This window comes from Pholis gunnellus (genome assembly GCF_910591455.1).
Source record: "Pholis gunnellus genome assembly, chromosome: 23".
Taxonomy (NCBI): domain Eukaryota; kingdom Metazoa; phylum Chordata; class Actinopteri; order Perciformes; family Pholidae; genus Pholis; species Pholis gunnellus.
Window position 1 is genome coordinate 14,621,080 of NC_136550.1, and position 23,316 is coordinate 14,644,395.

At 42.2% G+C, this 23,316-nt stretch overlaps 2 protein-coding genes across 2 annotated transcripts; both read left to right on the top strand.

The window, feature by feature from the left end:
* Positions 1 to 1,240: 1,240 nt before the first annotated feature.
* Positions 1,241 to 15,887, top strand: pygmb (phosphorylase, glycogen, muscle b). Its single transcript, XM_079185065.1, has 20 exons — positions 1,241 to 1,568; positions 5,351 to 5,452; positions 6,708 to 6,786; positions 6,890 to 6,993; positions 7,892 to 8,023; positions 8,555 to 8,666; positions 8,762 to 8,844; positions 9,124 to 9,267; positions 9,494 to 9,586; positions 10,703 to 10,849; positions 11,233 to 11,396; positions 11,556 to 11,670; positions 11,820 to 11,921; positions 12,018 to 12,165; positions 12,252 to 12,310; positions 12,978 to 13,119; positions 13,302 to 13,509; positions 14,048 to 14,182; positions 14,367 to 14,433; positions 14,804 to 15,887. Exons 1-20 carry the CDS (start codon positions 1,326 to 1,328, stop codon positions 14,951 to 14,953), a joined length of 2,529 nt encoding a protein of 842 aa, XP_079041191.1. The 5' UTR covers positions 1,241 to 1,325; the 3' UTR covers positions 14,954 to 15,887.
* Positions 15,888 to 19,069: 3,182 nt separating this feature from the next.
* On the top strand, positions 19,070 to 23,316 carry LOC306714595 (transforming protein p54/c-ets-1-like; the record flags this gene model as incomplete). Its single annotated transcript, XM_079184641.1, has 6 exons — positions 19,070 to 19,226; positions 19,335 to 19,538; positions 20,066 to 20,263; positions 21,388 to 21,612; positions 21,701 to 21,819; positions 23,104 to 23,316. The coding sequence occupies 6 exons, from the start codon at positions 19,070 to 19,072 to the stop codon at positions 23,314 to 23,316; spliced, it is 1,116 nt and encodes a 371-aa protein (XP_079040767.1).

Genomic DNA, 23,316 nt, shown 5'->3' on the forward strand with positions numbered 1-23,316 from the left:
CGACCAATACATTGAGTATTTTCAATTCTAAGATGTCATTTCAATAGCTTGAAGAAGTAACGGGACTTTGCATTTGAGAAAATATATTCCTCAAGGTCCACTTGCTAGTGTTTTTTTTTTGAGCTTTCAACTGCATCTCATGGTTTTCATGAAATGGAGTTGCTGGTGCTGTTGTCACATGACTTAGTTTGGCTAAAAACTAAATTCACGGTACACTTACATTTCCTACAGCTGTCAATTACATCTCATGGTCTTCTTCAGCGGATGGCAGTTGCTCAGTGGTCGTGGGACTGCCATGTTCAAATCGTTTACGACTTTTACATTCAACCTCGTCACTTGACCAAATGGTGACCGATGGTCTCTTGATGACAACCGAGAAAACTCCTCCGAGTCTGAGATATGGTTAAAGCCCCAGAAAAAGCTAGTAAGTGGACCTTGAATTACTATTTCTTTGTGTAAATCAGACTTTTAGTTCGCTAATTCACTTGAAGACTTCGTCTCGTTTGAATACCCTGCAAAACTATATTAAATTCACTTTGAATACGATTTTCCCCTGATAAACTAGTGTTCAAGGTCAACAATGACGTTTCGGACTCCTTTTCCAAGTTGGTATATTTCTACTTTCACTTGGTCAACTTGTCACATTTAATTTAAACACAAATGACAAACTAGCATTTTCCTTCCTCCTTTTGCTTCTATAGCTCTCATTAGCTCCGTGTGTCAGTAACGGTCAAAGAGAGTACTTTAAAGTCCAGTTCCTGTCCGACATCTTCTGAACTCAGGGGGGAGAGGATGTAAGAACCGTTACTGCAGGATTCTGATTACAATTCTCAAGGATGCTGAGCTTCAGCAAAGTAAGCAGATAAAGACCGGAATTAACCATTTGTTACTTAAAAATAAAAGCAATGTTTAGCGATTCTTTTCAGCAGACTTTCTCAGTGGCTAAATATGTTAGGGAAACAATGCAGGCCTTGGCACCTGCGGATTGTTTTTGCTCGATACAGCAACAAGTTAAGCTTAAATTAACGTTACTCCGCTAAGCTTCTTTCAATGGCAACATGTTACAATGTGGCGTGTGACGCACTTGCAAATCCAACGTTTCAATTAGCTGACCCAAATTCGGGTTTTATTTTGAAACTGTGGACCGGAATAGGCTTGTTTTCTTCAGTCCATCTTGACGTGAGTACGTGACACATATATAGTAGGCTGGACCGTCACATCCCACCGGCTGTCTGTTCAGAGGAGAGACGGAAGAGAAGTGTGCAGGCTGCCGGGTGACATTTAACTTGACATTCAGCAAAACTAGACGCAGACAGCTAGCAAGCATGGCCAAGCCGTTGACAGACCAGGACAAGAGGAAGCAGATCTCGGTTCGGGGGCTGGCCGGGGTGGAAAACGTCTCGGACCTGAAAACAAATTTCAACAGGCACCTCCACTTCACCCTGGTGAAAGACCGAAATGTGGCCACCAAACGGGACTACTACTTCGCCCTGGCCAACACGGTCCGGGACTACCTGGTGGGCCGCTGGATCCGGACGCAGCAGCACTATTATGAGAAAGACCCGAAAGTAAGCAGCGAAACGATGCCGCAGTCCCACACGTAGACACACGGATGGGCGGGGATGCTCGGTGCTGCAGCGATCGCAACTAATGAACTCGCGCGCGTGCATGTGTGTCTTTATGTGTCTATTGTGCGTGCGCGCTCTTTGGCTGCTTTGCAGTTTATATCCATTTATAGTAATGTTCCGGTAGCTTTGTCTAAACAGGTATTGTGCATTGAAACCGAGTTAAAGTGTGCAAGCAGAGTGCGTGGAGTTCTTTCCACAGTGACGTTTCCTCCAGCCGAGCTGCCTGTTACATAATGTTCTGCGCGTGCAGCTGCATCAGCCTCAGTAACCTTGATGTGATCTTCTGCGCGCCGTTCGGGACGATGCTTTCAAATGTGTCCAAATACTGGTCTCATGCTGCACTGACACTGTGTGGGGTTAGGAGAATCAACTGGTTGTTGAAATATGTACAGTATTCCGTAACGCCCTCCATCCCCATCACCACCACCACACACTGCTCATCACAAAATGGCCACACAGTTAAAAAAAAAAAAAAAAAAAAAAGGCACATGAATGTTACTTTCCAAAAACCTTGGATCAACGCCTTGCAAAGTACCCAGTACTCAGCTCCCCCTGTTACTGGAACAGGAGGCTCTATAGAGGAAATTTAAAGCAGCATCACCGGTACAATGAATTATGCAAAGCCCCCTCACAGGCTGCTGCACTGTCTGCACTGTGAGGCAGTCAGGGATCTGATGCAGGGCGAGTGTCTGGGTCAAACTACACCACTCATCCCGACTCAGTCATCCCGCTCTGCTGGACCTCTGGCTGGTCCATCGTCACACCCTCAGCTTGTGCAGCCAGGTTGCTTCACCAAACTTATTTTAAATTCCACTCAGTGTAGGAAATTTACATATTTTTTTCGGTGGCAATTCCTGCCCCCACTGACTGAAATCCAGGGGCATTAAAAAAGAATTGGGGGCACTTTTTGAAACTTGTGAAATAACATTTAACCTTTGTTCAAAATAATAAATATACTTATTTAGGCTTACAGTATATGAGCAATTGTCATCAAATGGCAATAATAAGACGATTAGACAGTAGTCTATAGATTCAAAGTGTTTTCTTAGATTTTTTTAACAGAAAACATAAATCAGACAATCATATTAAATTGTATTCTTATTTCTTTGTGGTTATTTATTATTATTACATTTTTTTTAAACAACTATTAACAATTATTAAGTCAACGATGTCTTGATTACATATACATCAGTCATTGTATGGAATTATTGAGAAAAATATTTTTGTAGCAACTCAAATATTGTGATATTACCCATTTATGTCCTGAACATATATGCATTAGTCATTGTGTGGACATTTTTAGAAAAACATTTTTATAGCACCTTAAAAATTTCGAAAAATGTGCCATTTGAAGGTACAAATTCAGTTCAGAGTTTTAGTAAAATATCTTAATCGACTGTCAGTCAGGTATTCCAGCAACCCTCAAATCAAAGAATAAAGACACTTTACCCACAATTTAGGTGTATTTTCCTTTTAACTCACGAGATGCAGGTAGCATGTTTTATACTTAATGTGAATATAATTCATTTAATCACATTTCCATTATGCAATATGTATATTTAGTTGGCATCTTAGTCTGAAGAAACCGGATGTTGTCTCACGTTAATCTTTCCGCTAACTTTCAAAGTCCTTCGCTCGCTCCCGATCTGTCCCGTTTGAATGAGTTTACCGTGAATTTCAGCGTATAGGTCACTAACATGTAAGTGTCTGCTGAGTTGACCACGGAGATCTGAGTGTCTGCTGACTTTACCGCAGTCTCACAGTCTCAGGTCTGATTAAGAAGCGCTCCATTCATTTATTTTGTTAGAACGTTCGGTTCTTCACGCACACGCAACATCAGTCAAGGCGAAAATCAAAAACATTCTATGGCAACTGCACCGGGTCATAGAGGCTACGATGTTTTTGACAAGTTCATTAAATTATCATTATTATTAGAGGAAATTATTGGGGCATTTTTTGCCGCTCTCCTAGTGATATCAGGGGCAAAATTATATTTCTTAGGGGCAGCTTTGCCCTTTGCCCTCGTGTATTTCCGACGCTGATTCCAGTGGACATCCTAAAGATTTGAAATATGGCTAAATATGGAGAAAAGTTGTTCAGACGTCCAGCATGTTTCCATAAAAGAAACATTGAGTCTTGGCTTTGAATATTTCGCTCTTCATGAACATCATAAAGAATCTGGTACTGAAAGTTAAGGGGACTTTTAAGAGGAAGAACACATTTTAGCGATAAGTCTGGTGACAAATCCCATTACAAACATGCGTCCTCTTCCTCTGTCATCAATGAGCCTCACTGTTGCACTGGGTGACATGTTCCTTCATCCCCATGAACACACGCACTGTAATTGATTTTGACTCAATCCCACATACAACGTCCTGCTGCCAGAAATCCGGGATGAGATGCTCGTGAACGACCCAAATCTTTTGAACGTCTCTTTGGTACAAATGAAGGGAACTGTGCCCAAATTTCACTGCCTGCCCTTAGATCTGCAGCGCCACCACACACAAGCACAGACACACAAGCAGACAGAGGAGCAGAATTGCTTGTCCACCAGCGCAGAGAATAAGCTTCAGCTGATGAGAACAGCTGGGCGCTGTTGCCTGTGACTTGAAAAGACCAACAGGCCATTCTTTTTGAACAGCTCTGGAAAAGGAACGGAGCCATCAGATGAAGCTCCCTTCAAAAAGCCGCAATTTCCATCACCAATCCAAATACTCACTAGCGCACTAAATGTGAATTAATCCGCCGTTTAAAGTAGTCCCCAAGAAATGCAACGTTTCCTCCTGTTTTCAGTAACGTTTGCTAAAACCTGCAGTGACCACCTGTTTTACAGAATGACAATATATTGGTGAGCTGTTTTTGAAAATGGATATCCTCAGCAGGAGCCAATGGGCTTTGAGCTGAGAGCCACAGAGTGGGAGAGTCAGGAAGTACTGAGAGATGGACTGGAACAAGGCAGCAAGAGTTCAATCATATCTGCCAGGAGTCCGAGTCTCACAGCGAGGAGTAAGCACTGGCTCTCCGTCAGTGAATGTAAACTGTTTGACTCTCTGTTTTCTTTAATGGCTACAGACATACTGTGTAGTCCTGTGAAGTCAGTGTAACCTTTGGGAACAGATGCACAGACCCTCCCTCTCCTATTTATACTGACCACTGGATGCCTTTGTCACATACTTTTTTCCCATGTCTGCATTCTTTATACGACCCCCACCATCAGTCAGCAGCAGGATCAGAAATGTCACATGACACACTGATAGAAATGTTGCGCATGTCCTCACATGGTTGGAAGCCTCGTCTCTGTGTAATTTGGTCGGCCTTCATCGGTACGTGTGTGTTACCTTTCATAGAGCTGTGAGGAGACCTTGAGCGGTGTCGCTGAGGGCTCCTGGTTTGATTCTCTGTGACGGGAGAGCGATATTGTTGGAGGAGCTGCCAGTAATAGCTCAGCTGTTGTTGCCTCTGACAGCAGCTGTTGTGTTTTACCGGTGATACTGTTGCAGGGGCCATTAGGGACACCAAATGGGTCACGTGTGTTTTATTATTAGTATCCTGAGGATTTGAAGACTTGTAGTGCTCTATTTAGTGATTTTTTTTCATCCTGTCAAATTACAGATGGAAAGGTATATATTTGTCTGTTTTTTAGATATTTGTTTAAAGTAATATTGGGAGTAAATGTAATGAAGCCTGGCATTCACAGGTTGCTTTTCTCTGTTTTCCTGCAGCGTGTCTACTACCTCTCCCTGGAGTTTTACATGGGTCGCACTTTGCAGAACACCATGGTCAACCTGGCCTTGGAGAACGCCTGCGATGAAGCCACGTACCAGGTGAGGCAAAGAATCCGCTTTGAGGCAGGGGTTAAAAAATGATATTGAACTACACAGCCCAAAAGTAATTGGACACCTGAACAAAGTGCATGGACACCCAAACATCACACCTCCACATTTTTTGGTTCCAGTTTTCCACCTGATGTTGCGACCTGGCAGCACGGATTTGCTCCCATTTAGACACGAGTGAGGTCCGACCTTGCCGTTGAGTGAGTCAGTGTTCCAGGCAGGCGAAAGTGAACCCAATGCCAAAGTGTCTTAAAACCTGCATTCTCTCTAGTGTCCACCAGGGGGCGACTCCTCTGGTTGTATAGAAGTCTATGAGAAAATGACTCTACTTCTCTCTTGATTTATTACCTCAGTAAACATTGTAAACATGAGTTTATGGTCTCAATCTCTAGTTTCAAGTCTTCTTCAATACAGCATGATGTTCATTTAGTAAATGATGGTCCATTTAGAGTCAAACAGACCATAAAGCAGGGTATGCTTTAGGGCGGGGCTACACCGTGATTAACAGGTCGCTAACAGAGCCGTATGCGGCGTGTCTACCACAGCCTCACTCCTCCGCAGTCCAACTATGGTCACTTCCGTTCACTGTTTGCAAAAAACAAGATGGCGTCAGACAAAATCCAAGAAGGCTGCAGACAAAATGCCAAACTCAAGTGTGGACTGCAGTCCACAAACCAATGGTTGACGTCAAGACGACTACGTCCACTTCTTATATACAGTCAAAACCAGCTGTTAACACAAAGTCAGAAGAACACCGTAGTCTGAATTATTACATCCTGTAGTCTTAGTATTTCCCCTTAACTGGAACTGAGAGGCCCCAACCAGTATGTGCACAGGCGTGTCCTCATACTTCTGGCTATATACATGTAGCGACTGTAAATGCAGAACATTCCAGACACAATCCACATGTCCTATAAAATGTAATTGACTGATCCGTGGGTATAAGACAGTCGATATCTAGTCAGTGTGAGAGTGTCGGGGCTGGATCGAGATTTAGCCAAAGTCTTGGTACTTGGTTACTGTTGCACTTTAATAGAATTGGGTTTGCAGTTTATAACACAGGCTCTCTGTCAAAGCCCGAGCTGAAATAAATAACCCTGATGATGTCATCATGGAGATAAATAATAAACAAAGTGACATTTTATGGCTGTGAGTAGCAGCGGTGGCTACAGGATGCATAAAGGAAAGACGAGGACCGATGGACGTATTTACAGCAGTGACAGAATGTTGATGTGTCCTCCTTCAGCTGGGTCTTGACATGGAGGAGCTGCAGGACATGGAGGAAGATGCTGGTCTAGGCAACGGTGGTCTGGGTCGCCTCGCCGGTGAGTTCTTGCTGCCTCCTGATTGGCTGCTGACAGACAGTGATGTTTAGGGCAGCCTTGTCTCAAACGGACACCACCCCACCCCTCCATGTTGTTTCCTCAGCTTGCTTCCTGGACTCCATGGCCTCTCTGGGTCTGGCTGCTTATGGATACGGCATCCGCTACGAGTTCGGCATCTTCAACCAGAAGATAGTCGACGGCTGGCAGGTAGGTTCACCTGATGGTGTTTATGTACATTAAACAAGCTCATTTGAAGTCAAACGTGTCCTCACTGCTTATGGTAAACCTCACTATACCTGGATGGTCATTTCTTTACAGGTTTCAGTTTGAAGCTGAACTTTTCTTCAGGATATGGAGGACGAAAGCTGCCATTATAAAAACCACTAAATAAATACATACATTTAATAATATAGAATAGAAATGCATAAATATAAGCCTCCATCAAATACATGTGCAGGGTCATTTGAAAATGTATAAATATGCAAAGAAATGGAAAAAAAAATAATTTTACAAACAATTTTATTTTCTTATTAATTTATTTTCTAATTTATTAATTTTACTTTTTATATATGTAGTTGTTTCCCTATTATTAATGTGCATATTTATTTATTTTCAAATTAACCTGCACATTTATTTGATAACGACTTTCTTCATTATTTAATTTAATTTATTTATTGAGTGATTTATTTATTATAAGGCATGTATCCTCCATATCAGAATGCCACTTTCATATTTTTTCAACAGAAAAGAGGAACTTCCTCTTTTTCAGCTGTGTCCATGCAGTGACGGATAAAAACCCAAACATGAGCCACAATAGCGTAGCTGCACTCTTTACCCAAAGATTGAGTGCAAGAAATGGTTTGGATTTAATTAAACCGACCTATCGGTGATGGTAGTTCACAGAACGTCATACTAAAGTTAAGGCTGAAAAGTTGACTGTGAAAGAACCAGAAATCCTTCTTTGAATGACCATCTTTACCCCAGAAACATTTTGTTGGATGGACCCTAAGAAATCGTTTTGTATGTACCAGATGAAATGCAGCCTGTTGTGTGCTGTATGTTCATAAGCACATCAAATCAATACCCCAGCACGGTGTTTCCACAGGTGGAGGAAGCTGACGACTGGCTGCGTTACGGGAACCCCTGGGAGAAGGCTCGCCCTGAGTACATGCGCCCAGTCCACTTCTACGGACGAGTGGAGCACACAGATGAAGGAGTGAAGTGGGTCGACACACAGGTCAGCATCGGAACTGACTCCAGAACAGACCTTTTATCAACACTTTGTATTCTCCACTCGTGTAATATAATGCTATCTGATTACATATTTACTATGGGACTGATGAGATACTTTGGCCAGATTTAATACAGTCATTAATAAATATGATGATGAACAATAATTATCAGGAGTTTCCTGGTTTTATTTAGTAACATAAACAAAAAAACAAAGACAATCCTTTTAAATTTGGTTGTTTAAGAATAGTGACCAAGATATGTAGTGAGCTGGACATTTAACAAACGATGCTCTGGTCTAACCTCACAGATAACACATTAAAGGTGCCGTGTGTAATATCTGGCAACATACTCCATACAGATAGAGGGCAGCATTTTACTGCTACTACTGGGTTCAAATAAACTACATTTATAGTCATCAGTTATAAGAAACAAACTACTAAGTAACAGCAGTGCAAGATTACGCCATCATACATTTAAAGAGAGTCTAATGGAACAATAACCAGTGTGTTAAATATATATTTGAACTTGGATTCAGGTGGTTCTGGCTCTTCCTTATGACACCCCAGTCCCCGGCTACAGAAACAACATCGTCAACACCATGAGACTGTGGTCTGCTAAGGCCCCCTGTGACTTTAACCTCAAGGACTGTGAGTATTGTCATCTGTACTGCTGAGTAATCATCATTAATATCATGTAAACGGATCAGCAGCTACTAAATATGAATGTAAACGATGTCCCACAGTCAATGTTGGAGGCTACATTCAAGCCGTGCTGGACAGGAACCTGGCTGAGAACATCTCCAGGGTCCTCTACCCCAACGACAATGTGAGTGGACTTATTGTTGTAAATGGACCATTTTATTTGGGGGTCAAAAGGTCATTGCACAGGAAATCTGTGTTGCTCTAGAAATCATTTTATCGGTTGAGTTAAACCGTAAATGAACCGAATGTTTTGGATGTTGTGTCTTCAGCTTGTTGTAGAGGACCATTGCACCGAAGTGGCCTCACAAAATGGAGCTTTAACTCAACTAATTTTGTTGAATAGAAATGTCAGTACTGCATGTATTCTAAAAGATGAGTTCTTCATGTTGTCTTTGTTCGTCAGTTCTTTGAGGGGAAGGAGCTGCGTCTGAAGCAGGAGTACTTCGTCGTAGCAGCGACTCTTCAGGACATCATCCGGCGATTCAAAGCCTCCAAGTTTGGCTCCACCGAGTTTGTGCGACTCGACCTTTCTACGCTGCCGGACAAGGTGAGCGATCCATCGTATGATCTCAAAGATGAGGACTGCAGGGCTGAACCATAACTCGTAATCTGGGAATGTATTTAGTGGTGCGTGAACTGCTCTCCGTGTTCATTGCGTTCATATTAGGATCTTTAAATCAGTCTGCAGGAGTGCAGCTTGGACGCAGTGTTCTGCTGGATGTCTGCCATCACTCTTTAAAGCACGACGCTGTTTTCTTTCTCTGTGTCTGCAGGTGGCCATCCAGCTGAACGACACCCATCCTGCTCTGGCCATCCCCGAGCTGATGAGGATGCTGGTGGACGTCGAGAAGCTCACTTGGGCGAAGGTATGTGGCATTCCAGCAGTGCAGCAACACACAGGCCTCAGTGTGCTTAAAACAGAGAGACGTCAGATGGTCTGAGAGCCGCTGACTGCACACTCTGGTGCTGATGGATCGACCCGGCTAGAACTGTAACTCCTACAGTTTAACTGTCCTGTAGTCACTCGTGTTGCTGTCTCTCTGCATCCTTCAACGCTGCAGAAACATTGACACAGCAGCCCGTCGACCGCAGCAGAATGACGCACACTGTGACAGAATGTAGTGAAGTAAACTTCTAGCATCAGAGACGTTTTCTCAGATCTAGGGTAACCATCTAGACACGGCCCGTTTCTTATGAACACTGGATCTCGGTCAGAAAATGCATTATTTCTTTATTTGATCTGAGAGTGAGGCTCCTTTGGCTTATGTCTATGATTTCAACACCAATTTGTTGTTCACAAGAAATAGGGTTCATCCCCTGCAATGTAATGAATCGAAACATATTAAAGTATAAAAATATTAACATAAATATCACAAAAATATTGCAAATACTTTTGATTTGGTGAAATGAGACAAGAATGGGAAGCAATTGAGTCAAGAAGTGAAGAAAAAACACATTAAAGCTAAATTAAACATTTCTAAGTAATGAAAATGTATATGAATAAATGCCGGGTTCGATTCCCGAGCTAGACGTGGCTTCTAGTTTGCATGTTCTCATGTTGCCGGTTAATTGATCACTAAATCAGGTGTGGATGGTTGTCTGTCTCTGTGAGAGTCTGGAGACCTGTCCAAGGTGAACCCTGCCTTCCCCCAAATGTGAGCTGGGATCGGCTCCAGCCCCCCACGACCCTGAACAGTATAAGCGGTTCAAGATAATGAATGGCTGGATGGATGCATACATCCATAATTATAACCATATAACATCAAACAAGACTTTAACACTATAATTTGTCAGAAAACACGTATTTTATTTGGGACCCCATTCTGTGAGGTCCTGGGGACTCCCTGCATTGAAAACCTATCAACATCACTGTTAGAGTACACAGGACAGAGTTGTAGTTGTCTGAGAAAGATGTGAGTATGTGTGATCGTGCTCGATGTCCCTAACCCGCCTGTCTCTGGTCCTGTCCTCTCTGTGTCCAGGCCTGGGACATCGTGGTCCGTACCTGTGCCTACACCAACCACACCGTCCTGCCTGAAGCCCTGGAGCGCTGGCCCGTCGACCTCTTCCAAAACCTGCTGCCTCGTCACCTGGAGATCATCTACGAGATCAACAGCAGGCACCTGGAGGTAGGAGGGAGCTGGACGTAGATTCATGAGCATTTTAGGCATTTAGATGATTTTTCTAAAGACTCTTGTTTGCCATGTTCCCTATATCCAAGGCTTCTCTCTCTGTGCTCCCTGTCTGAGACTTCTGCACTACTTTGAATACTAGTACTGCAAAATTTGAGACCCCAACCTGAGCCGAGACCCAAAGCTGTTACTTTGGCTTTATTTCTTTTTCATTCCGTTTACTGTATTATCTATCTGCATGATCAGCGGTAATCGCTGTATGAGCGCAGTGCTAGTGGAGCATAGCAGAGAGACCTGCATGCCCTAAAAGGCAGAGAGACTTAATTATCTGCTCAGGTAGACATTACTCCTCCATATGTCTCTCTCTTTCACCCCTCCAGCGCATTGCCAAGCTTTTCCCTGGAGATCTTGACCGCCTGCGCCGAATGTCCCTAGTGGAGGAAGGGGACGCCAAGAAAATCAACATGGCCCACCTGTGCATTGTGGGATCTCATGCTGTCAACGGAGTGGCCCGCATCCACTCCGAAATCATCAAAGACACCGTGTAGGGAAACCAGTTCACCCTCATCTCTTTTCTGGCTCGTGCTAGTAAAGCGTTTCTGTGAAGTTTGTGTTTGTCGTGACTCTTCAAGAACTAACTGAAGACAGAAGAATGTCCCCAGAACTTAAGGTCCTCCTCTGTTGTTGCTCCTCTCCTCCTCAGGTTCAAGGATTTCTACGAAGCAGACCCTGAAAAGTTTCAGAACAAGACCAACGGCATCACACCCCGGCGCTGGCTGGTCATGTGCAACCCTGGCCTGGCTGAGGTCATCGCAGAGGTGCGTTTGTTCTTGTTCATACAGACTGAATGCAGAGACGTGAGAGGATATAGAATATTAGCTGACTGACGTCCAAAGCACAGAATTCAATATTTACACTGCAGTTCCACTTGTCCCAAATGTGCTGATGTGGTAATCGTTTCGTTTAGAGGATTGGTGAGGACTACATCCGTGACCTTGACCAGCTGAAGAACCTGCTGGACTTTGTGGACGATGACTCCTTCATTCGGGATGTTGCCAAAGTCAAACAAGTGAGAGCATAAAATGCTTAAAGAAAGGTGAGGATTCTCCCGTCTTTTTCCTGTTTTGTTTCTAATCACATCCCTCTGTACAACCTCAACTTTTAGGAGAACAAGATGAAGTTTGCTGCCCACCTCGAGGAGCATTACAAGGTGAAGATCAACCCCAACTCCATGTTTGATGTCCAGGTGAAGAGGATCCACGAGTACAAGAGGCAGCTGCTCAACTGCCTGCACATCATCACGCTGTACAACCGTGGGTGCTTTTTTTATCCTGGCAGTTTCTTAGAAAACAAATATGGATTCAGAGTGAAGGCAAAAAGTTTGTTTGTTTTTAATCAGGAATCAAGAAGGAACCCAACAAGTCATGGACCCCCAGGACCATCATGATTGGAGGAAAGGTGAGCAGCTGACGGTGTTACGTTACATTAGTTTTTCGACACTATTTTCTGTGTGTCCACTGCAGAGATGACTTTTGTGTCTGGAAGACTGGAAACCTGCTCATCTAGCTCCATTAAAAGAGAGAAAAACCTGCCATTCAACTTTTGTTTTTCAAGATATTTGTACTCAAAGATATTTCTACATAAGGAGCAACTCCTCCAATATGTTTCTCCCCTCTCCCCCTTACACCCCCTTTGATGAAGACATATGACTGAGGCTGTCACCAATATACATGTGTATTAGTACATGTTGATTTAGTACTATGTACCTCGTGTATAATTCGTCTTGTAAACTAAAACGGGTGCAGAAAGCTGTATTCCATGCGTTCTAATTGCCTCTTTCCATTTAGCTAGTTATTGTACCAAGCTTGCACAAATGCTAATATTTTTACAAACACACTTTTCAAACATTTTCTTAAAATTAGTCTGTTTTGTGATCCCTGTCATAAATTCAGTCTTGTGTGATTATGATATATATATATATATATATATATATATATATATATATATATATATATATATATATAGCTCTTATTTTGTACTGATTAGAGTTTATCCCAATCAAATTCAATCAGTAAAAACTGGTTTCATTTAGTGTTTCTCAAGATGGCGTCCTCTGTGTTCTCAGGCGGCTCCAGGTTATCACACTGCCAAGATGATCATCAAGCTGGTCACATCGATCGGAGACATTGTCAATAATGACACCGTGGTGGGAGATCGCCTCAAGGTCATCTACCTGGAGAACTATCGGGTCACTCTGGCTGAAAAGAGTAACGCATACTGTTCATTTGTAATCTTATTCCCAATCTAGTCATTTATCATTTGGAAACTGACCTTTTTGCTAACATATTATGGGCTTAGAATCTGCAAGCCAAGGACATACAGTATACTTGTGTGTGTAATTGAACATGGTTAGAGAGAAAAACTGGATTTCTGAATCTCCTGTCCGCAGTCATTCCTGCATCTGACCTGTCGGAGCAGATCTCCACAGCAGGTACTGAGGCCTCTGGCACCGGGAACATGAAGTTCATGCTGAACGGAGCCCTCACCATCGGCACCATGGATGGAGCCAACGTGGAAATGGCGGAGGAAGCTGGAGAGGAGAACCTCTTCATCTTCGGCATGAGGGTGCCCGACGTGAAGGCTATGGACAAGAAGGGGTGAGAGTCATAACGGAGAGTTATAATATAATATATTAGGATTATAATGTAAGTTCATCAATAAATGATTGAACCGGGCCCAAAGTGGCAGACCTCCCCTGGCCTTCTCTTCCAAAATGTCACTCAAAGAGACACAAGAAAGAAGAGACTCAAAATGACCACAAAGAAAAATAGAACAATTAAAAAGACTACAAAGAGAGGCCCTACAACCCAAGAGAGACTCAAAGTGACTGAAATGAGTCACAAAGCAACTTCAAAGAGACACAAAACAACTGCAAAAAGGTGCCAACAAACACAAATGGATTCAAAATGACGACAGAGACTCAACAACTACAAAGAGACACAAAACGACTATCCTAAAAAATGACCAAAAACAATCACAAAGAGACACAACCATAGGAAGATGCGTAGCGACACAAAACGACAACAAAGAGGCTGAGCAACTCTAACGTCTGTGTGTCCTCCTCCTATGTAGAAGAGGTGGTCCATTGTCTCATAACCCGGCCGTGTGTTTTTGCTGAATGTCTTTTGTCCTCAGCTATGAAGCCACGTCGTACTACAACCGTATCCCCGAGCTGAAGCAGGCAATGGACCAGATATCTGGAGGCCTCTTCAGCCCCAGCCAGCCCGACCTCTTCAAAGACCTCGTCAACATGCTGATGCACCACGACAGGTTAGAGCACACTGCTGACACACAGCCTGCCTTTATGTCCACAGTGTCCTCAATGTATCACTGTCACACTCTAACGCTATAAGACACTGGTGTGAGACTATCCTGTTTGCTTGGAGCATTAACGTCCCTATTGATTGTATTGATTTACAGTAGAACTGTAGTGAACTGTACCTCTGTGCTGCAGGTTCAAGGTGTTTGCAGACTATGAGGCCTACATCAAATGTCAAGAGAAAGTCAGCGCACTCTACAAGGTCAGCAAGACGCGAGTCATTTGTCCTGCAGTGTAATAGCACGATGACTTCATTTATTAGTTGTTTTATGTTCATACGTATGTCTGAAATTCTGTTGAATTCTTAGCTTTATCCATATCAGATATGCAATGTTGTACTGTAATATATTGTACTTTACTATATGATACTGTTTATTGGTTATGGTAATGTGCTATACTGTATGTAGCCTAGATTTATTCAAAGTCAGTGTACAGTACTAAATTGTGTGGTACTATTGTCATCTACTATATTTTACTGTACTAGACTGCTAATACATTTTTATTTTCAGGTACTAATAAAGTTTCATCTTATTTTATAATGTAACCCCCTCACTACTCCTCTCTCCCTAAAGGACCCTAAAGAGTGGACCAAGATGGTGATCCACAACATCGCCGGCTGTGGTAAATTCTCCAGTGACCGCACCATTTCCCAGTATGCCAGGGAGATCTGGGGCATGGAGCCCAGCTTGGAGAAGATCCCTGCTCCTGATGATCCTCGCTAAAACCACCTCACCGTAGCTCACCATGTGGTCCAAGCACTGTAGCTTTTTCACTGTGTAGTGTGGCATTCTTTCTTTAAATCATTAACCTCTATTACTTCCATTTCATGTTGCAGTAGTGTGTATCACAGTGGGCTCATCCAGAAACCCTAACCCTGTAACACAATTGGAGGCCATATCTTTAACTTAACAGTGATTCCAACCACAATTCCAACTGCATTTCCCTTCAAGTTCTGAGCCTATGTGGCTCCCAAAACCCAGCAAACTCACCGTAAAACCGTTGGCACTATTCTGGTCCTGAACCAGCCTACGTCTTCCATGAAAGAGAGAAGGGACGCTCGGTGGTTAACCTGCACCGCGGCCTCGTAGCAGCCCTGTGACTGGACTGTGTCCGAGGGAAGCCTTCTCTCAACACATACCGTAGAATAACTTTTAATTAATGTTCCGTATTACAAAACTCTCCGACTGCCCAGTTAGTGTTTCATGGTGTTATGTGCGTATATCCATTTATATGTGTGTGTGTGTTATTAGAAGTGGAGGTCAGGGGAGCCCTATGATGCAGATGTACTGACCCATCAGTTCAGCTGCGATGTCCTCAGCATGTTTGTGTCTCATTCTGCTGTACGCTCTTCATAAAGGTGACCTGTGTTAGAAGATAACAAAGCCTTCTCTGCCTAGAAACCCAAAGTGACTGAATTAACCTTTGGAAGATGTGTGTATTCTGTAGTGTGTCTAGCATACATGAGTCCATGACACTGGCTACCCGCTCTATCGATGTACTGTAACCGCATACTGTCCTGCTTCGGCTACTGTCTGACTGACTGTGGTGCTGGCTGCAGAAGCAACTGCCCACGACGCTGAACCTCGCATTTCACTTGCAGACTGCTTTTCTTTTTTTTTCTTTTTCTTGTCAATAAATGACAAAACTACATCAATACCTCAGATGTTTCAGTCACCTCTGTAGAGAAGCACAGACACAAAGTGGTCCATGTAAAGTTAACGGTTTGTTGAACGTTCCTGACACCAAAATGAAGACCGGAGACGATGTGGGCCTCTTGGATCCATGTTCAAACTATGCCTGCACCGTGAGGTAAATATCACCGTTGGCTGAAAGATGAAGTCCAGGGCAACACACCTGAGAGCAGTGGACAAGCATAAATACATTGCACAGTTAAAGGTAGTGAGACACTTTCTACTGGCCACCAGCAGAGGGTGATGTAGGTCCTGTATGGTTTTTAATAATTGAAATATAAAGTTCATTTAGCAATCACTATCTCAGATCAAAGGCTGATTGTATAGTTTATTATTCTGCAGAAATACAATGAATTAAGGAAGCTGAAAAATCAAAGTTAAGACAATTGCTAATTACTTGGCAAATTACTCTTTTGGTAACTGTCTCTATTTTTGCTCTTTTAGTTTTTTTGTATTTTGTTCATTTGTCCTTGGAAAAGAGGTCTAAGATGTATATACAGAAAGAGAGGGATGATAAAAAAATAATGTGAATCATAGTCTTAAGATGTCACATAAACACCGACGGGAGATTTTGGACAGTCACCATCATCAGAAGATCACATCAGTGAATGTCTTGGTAGAAAGCTCCAGTAGAGATTCACACAGTGTGAACGTCCATGAGAAGAACATGTTGGTGATGGAACAACGCCTTACAGTACGGTGGGTTATGTAAACCAAACAAAGTCCTCAAGAAGTTGGTACAGGTTCAGTGACATTAACTTCATTTACTATCAACCTATTTTACAGCTTTGACAGAAAAACATCTTAACTCAAGGGCCACTTACGACATTTCTTCAAGAGCTTTAACATCTTGTGGCCTGGATCGGTAGATGCGGTTTGCTCTGTTGTCATGGAAATGGTTCAGTCATAATGACAACTGATGAACTCCACAAGATGTGATGAAGTAGTTTGTGGACCTTGAGTTAAGAAGGGTTTCTTTAATAACAAGCATCCTATCGTATTCTTCTGCTCACGTACCCACTGTGTGTGTGTGACATCATGGATTATGTGATTCCACACTTGGCCTGAGACCTGTTCCTCCGGCCCCTCCCACACACACATGAGTGACAGTTGTCCATCACAAGCGGTCCCCTCCTCCGCTCCCATCCATCATATTAAAGCCCCATTCCCCCCTTTGTGGTCTCAGTTTCCTCCACCTGATCCCCCAATTCCTCACACTCTGGGATGGACTGCAGTGCTTACGGTAAGACCATTATTTTCATCTCAATCTTCAGTCAACTTCAAATTGGTTCTGATGCATTCCTTGTTCGTTCCAATCTGCTCATTCTCTGGTAAATATTGAACTTATTAGACGTTATGGCAACAACTTACTTAAACCACCCGACTAAGTTTTTTATAAGCAGTACATGGTTGGTAAAAACTTCATGAATGGTTCAGGATACACTAACGTAGTTGTGAGCAGCTGTATATTTTATTGTTAATTATTGGATTATTTAACAATAGCTTCTCCTATGAAGCATCTGGTGTGTAAACAGATAATAAACGATTCATACTTTGCTTGAATCCTATTTTATGATGATGTCCAAATCCTTAAACTGTGTTGTTAATCGTTTATTACCTGTTTATACGCATGTACAAGTCATCCACAGGCAGTTTAAAACTCTATAGAAATAGAGTTTGACAGAAATATTGAACCCAATGTCAACTTGCTAAATTTCTTCAGAGCTTTCAGTGTCATCTCATGGGCTTCATCGTTGGATGCAATTGGAGCACTTGTCCTGGAGAGTGAAGAAGTATTTCTAAATAAATAAATACTTATACTAATAAATACAATAAACTAGAGAAGCATCTCCCAAAGAAAATGTGCACTTTGATGTTGCTTGGCAGAATTTATAGATGACTTCAAAACTCCTTTTGACCTTAAAGGGATGGTTGGACGTATTTTAGACACCTAAAAACATCAGTATCATTGTAAATGTACACTATATTTAGGATATTTTCACTGCTTTACCTTGCTGTCAGACAGCCGTCGCTGACGGGGAGCTCTCTCTAAAGCCACACAACTCCTTTGACAAAAACAGTCAGTGTCGTGTCCCGTCCTGCTCCTTCCTAATGTTGACTTTTATTTAACATTGATTATTTCCTGTTTTATTCTGTGTTACTCACCTCTCCTTCACTTGTGCCCGATCCCCTCCCCAGTGTGTTTAGTCTGTGTACATCCCAGCCTCTGTGCCAGTTCCTCTATGTGCCCACAAGTTCCAGCAATCTCCTTGGTGTTAGTGTTGCTGCTCGGTTGATTGGTAGTTTGTGTTATTGTGTGACTTTGGTGAATTTGAACTTGAACGTTAAAATGCCAAAGTCACACGTTAACACAAAGAAACCAGACGGCGGTAGACCAGAACCCCCGTGTTGAAGAGAGCATGGATGGATAGAATGACTTCAGTTTCCCAATTCAGAGAAGGCTGTCTTACTGCACAGTGATAATATTCTAAATATAGTGGAAACTTTAAATGATATTGATTATTTTAGGCGTCTAACATGTTTTTCTTGCTGCTGTTACTCTTGTCTGTTTCTAAAAACAGACACACTGACTATGGAGAAGTACCTCATTCAGCCCCACTTCATAAACCCCCCACTCCCTTAAATGTGTTCGCTGAGTTATGGGTGCAATAGGAATGAATGGGAGATTTATAGAACTTTACCTGAGCCTTTAATACATTGGTGTTCATAGCTAATAAACTGTATATGTCGTCATAATGAATGTATATATAGTAGATCAGTGTACAATAGTGAAGACTTGTATACTTAAATGCAGGTTTACTGCATTATTAAGATACTAAGTTACAAATACAATGGACGGGAATAGGCCTCCTATAGTATATTAAGCTTTATATAACAAATAATAACACAAAGTGTTCATGTCATCATTATGAGCCTCAGTTGATCAGTGAGGTAGACTGAGTATTTTCAGTTTGTACTATATGCAATAGCTGCCATATAAAGACAATGTATATCTATCGGATAGTTTTTAAACTTTAATAACCCCAAAATAATAACATTTATTGATGAGGAAAGGAGTTATAGTTGTTGACAAATGCTAAATAATATCATTTATTTCTGCATGTCTAATAAGTTTGTGGGGTGAAAATGAAACGAGAGTCCTTATATTGTGTCGGTGTCCCAGAGCTGGATACCCTGGAGGTCCCTCCTCTCACTCCGACCAGTAAGGAGGTCCTCAGCCAGGCGGTGAAGGCCAGTTTTGCTGGATTTTCCCAGGAGAGAATCAACCATCACTTCCCACAGGGTACAGCCTGAGCCGCATTTCATCCATCAATACAGCTTCCATTACGGGAGGTTATAGAGCTGCGGATGGTACATTCGGAGAGTTATTCATATATTTGCCTATGTCCAGATCCTACCCTGTGGTCTGAGTGGGAGGTGAACTACTGGCTGGACTGGTGCCAGGCTGAGTTTGGTCTCCACTGCCTGGGTTCAGACCTGAGAGGCCTGCAGGGCAGTGAGCTGTGTGGCCTGGAAAGAGATGCCTTCCTGGGCCTCATGTCCGACTGCACCGCAGGAGAGATCCTGTGGGAACATCTGGAGACCATGAGGAGAGGTGAAGACATCTTTCAAACAACAGACTTATTCTTCAAGCTCACATCTTCCTTGAAATGTGCCTTGCGATTGCTTTGCTCCTTGAGCTTTAACCCCACTTTGAAAAAGTACTTTATTCATAGTTTTCTAGAAAATATAGACTGTATAAAATAGCCATATTCAAATTCAGTTTTAGTCAAAAGAGTTCACTGTGTGCATTTAAACAATGTTCTCAGATGGATATATATATATATATATATATGTATGTATTAATCATATTAATACATACATATTCCTCTTAGTCCTTGTCAGTGATCATGGAGTAATAACACAATATATATTCTGTTTGAATTAGATTCTTTTGAGAATGAATATGACTGCACAATACCATCTTACTGCCAGCTTCTCATCAACAAAGGTAGTCATGTAATAATGTCTTCTTTATCCTCTGGCTGTTGTAATTACCATAATATCCACCACTATAATATCATGTAATTGCTACATTGTTACTTGTTATGATAGTATTGTGGATGATCTATGTTCCCTCAGAACGCTGCTCAGACTATGTTGAGGAGCATTCAGACAAACACAGTTACCATGTTCAGTACCATCCCAGTGAGAGGCCAGACCTTCTCACTCTGCACCCTGTGACGGTGGAACATCAGGACTACTACCTGATCAAAACAGAAGATCCCAGCAGGAACATGGCCGCTGCTGCTCTGCTGCATGAAACAGGAGGGAGCGGAGGTGAAAACACACTTCATACATTACAACGTTCCATATGGTGCAAATTAAATGACAGCGATTCAATGCAGTGTTTTTTCTTTTAAAAGTCCTTATTTCCAAAATCGGAGCATTATTGTAGCAGCAAACCTCTTGTTCCTATGTAAATAGTGGAGTAATGCCTACCTGAGCAGAGAATGAAGTCTCTCTCTGTGCTCTCTGTGTTTTGTTTAACCAGTAACATATACACTAATATTTAAACATCTGATCAAATCTCACAATTGTTACCTTTCATTATAACATAAAAATTATTCAAATAGACCTTGTATTACAGAATTACAGTCTTTTCTGTATGGGTATGCAAGTTTCGAGCAAAGGTCTAAAAATAGGGCTAGGGTTTAAGAGGTTTTAAGTAGCCGGTCTGGCTGCTCGTGCTTCTGGTTCCGAGTGTGTGTGCCTCCACTGGCTAATAGCCGCTGCTCTGCACTGCGCTCATATGGTTACTTCTGGGAACGCCGTCCTAACAAAGCAGAGCAAAACAGAGTGAATATTGGACTCATACATTCATGACGCATACACAACTCTGAATGATAGTGTTGTTCTGTATCTTCTGATTCTGTAAATATGCAACATTTTGTACATGAAAGCAACTAACGTGAAGAAATTGCAACATTTAGCACTTAAACCATTTTTTCAGGAGTTTCAGGAGAGAAAAATGAATATTAGAAAAAACATGACTCCAAACAGTCTGCTGGATGTGTTGTTTGCTAACACGTTCGCTAACAGCTTTGTAAGGTGAATTTGATGTCAGTTGTTCCATTTTTAGTATGTTGCAGAGTATCTCTGTTGCCAGAATGAAACAATTGGAATTAGCTGAATTTGTTTTCACTATTCAGATGTGTTGTAAGGATGACAATATCTACTGGACCAGACGTCCATTAAGCGACAAAAAAATCATTTAGACTCGATTTTTTTAGCTCATTATTTCATATATATATTATATTTCATATATATTCTTTAAAAATAGATCCAGAAGAATGTAAACCACAGCGGTTGTAATCCAATATGGTCGCCAGAGGCTGTTTTGCATCATCACCTGAGAGCCCTCATCCTCATTAACCTGCTCTTTCCTGTGTTTCTACTTACAGAGACAGACTCAGAAGTGGACATAGCTCACAGTGACGACTCGGACATTGTGGGCTCTCTAACGTGGACCACTCCGCTCCAGGATCTAGAGCCAGTGACGGAGGACACCATGTCTGGGGATGTCTTCACCTTACCACTGCCACACAAGAGCTTCAGAGAATATGTTGGCAACAAAACAGATCTGGGCAGAGCCGTGATACCAGCAGCTATCCTTGCCGGATACACTGGTACGGTTATATATCTCACAAGGACTTATATCAGATGTAAATCTATGCAGCAGGTCTTCAATCTATTCTTCGCACAATGTTTCAATAGGAAGTGGTCCCATTCAGTTGTGGCAGTTTCTGCTGGAGCTTCTCACAGACCGCAGCTGTCAGTCGTGTATCAGCTGGACAGGTGATGGGTGGGAGTTCAAGCTGACGGACCCTGATGAGGTACTTAACACCTGAAGGTTTGAGCAATACGGGATGTAAAATAGCAGAGGCCATGTTAAGCCTTGCTTAACAATGAGACTAGAAGCTAGCCCATCTCTGTCAAATGTTTTCAACAACTCTAAAAGGTATTTTCTCACTTTATGCTGTATGTAGTTTATTATAACACATGGAGATGTTAGCTGCTGGTTTGGGTTGCAGTAGCTACTTTTCAAGTACTGCACCGCAAAACCTTGTGTAGAGGTTGTAACGTTTGTGCACAACTAGCTGACAAGAAAAACTTGGAAGTAATAATAATAATAATACACTTTACATTAAAATCCTCATATAAAAAAGCTGTACACTAAAAACATAAAACACAATATTGGTCACACATTAAAAGCAGTTCTGAAAAGGTGAGTTTTGATTTGGGATTTGAACATGAAAGAGAGTTCCAGAGGGAGGGGGCAGCTATGGAGAAAGTGTAACAGTTCTGGAGTTGTTGACAAATGTAGTTTTCATCTTCTCTGCTTTCATCTTTTGTGCTAAGCTAGGCTAGTCTAAACATACCTTTTGGCATGTTTCTTTAAAGGTGCAATGTGCAAGTTCTGGCTACATACTCCCAACAAATAGGGGGCGGTATTTCACCTCTACTACTGGGTCCATACAATCGTTATATATAGTCACCAGTTATAAAAAAAAAAAAAAGGAGCCAACCTGTGTAATAGCAGCAACAGATAATTCAAGGCAGTCCCTCAGGATCACATTGTTGAGGTTTTAACTGGCTGAATACAAGCAAAATGCTAATTATAAACTGCTAACTGAAGGTTCGTCTCACAGAGACAAACACAAATATATGAGTTGTTGTCTCATTTCTGACACTTTGGATTGAATCCAATAAACATCTATTAAAATAAATCTATTAAAATGTACACAGATCCTGTACCTTCAACGTTATTGACAAGCCCTCGGGGCAGACCTACTGCGTCCTTTCATGTTGGACCGAAGGAAGACTGGACGCTACAGAGATTCCCTATTGCCTCTCGAGGTGGTGATACATGACAGGACGGATCACAATCAAATCTAGTTAAATCATGGCTCTTTTATTGGTCTAGCTCTTCACGTTTGTGTATGCAATTTGTTTAAAATCAATAAATCAGTCAAATTCTATGTGACTCCAGCAACTGCTGTTATCATTTAACAATTCTCTAACATAAAATCTGCAGCAAAAAATATTGTTTATCATCATTATATAGCTGTAATGAGTGGTGTGTAGCTCTATAAGTTGAGATGTAGCTCTGTCTCCAGGTGGCCCTGCTGTGGGGTCAGAGGAAGAACAAACCCAAGATGAACTACGAGAAGCTGAGTCGCGGTCTGCGATACTACTACGACAAGAACATCATCCGCAAGACGGCCGGCAAACGCTACGTCTATCGCTTTGTCTGCAACCTGCAAGGCCTGCTGGGATACGAGGCCGGGGAGCTGCACGCCATGTTGGACATCGGTAACAAGAATTGCTAG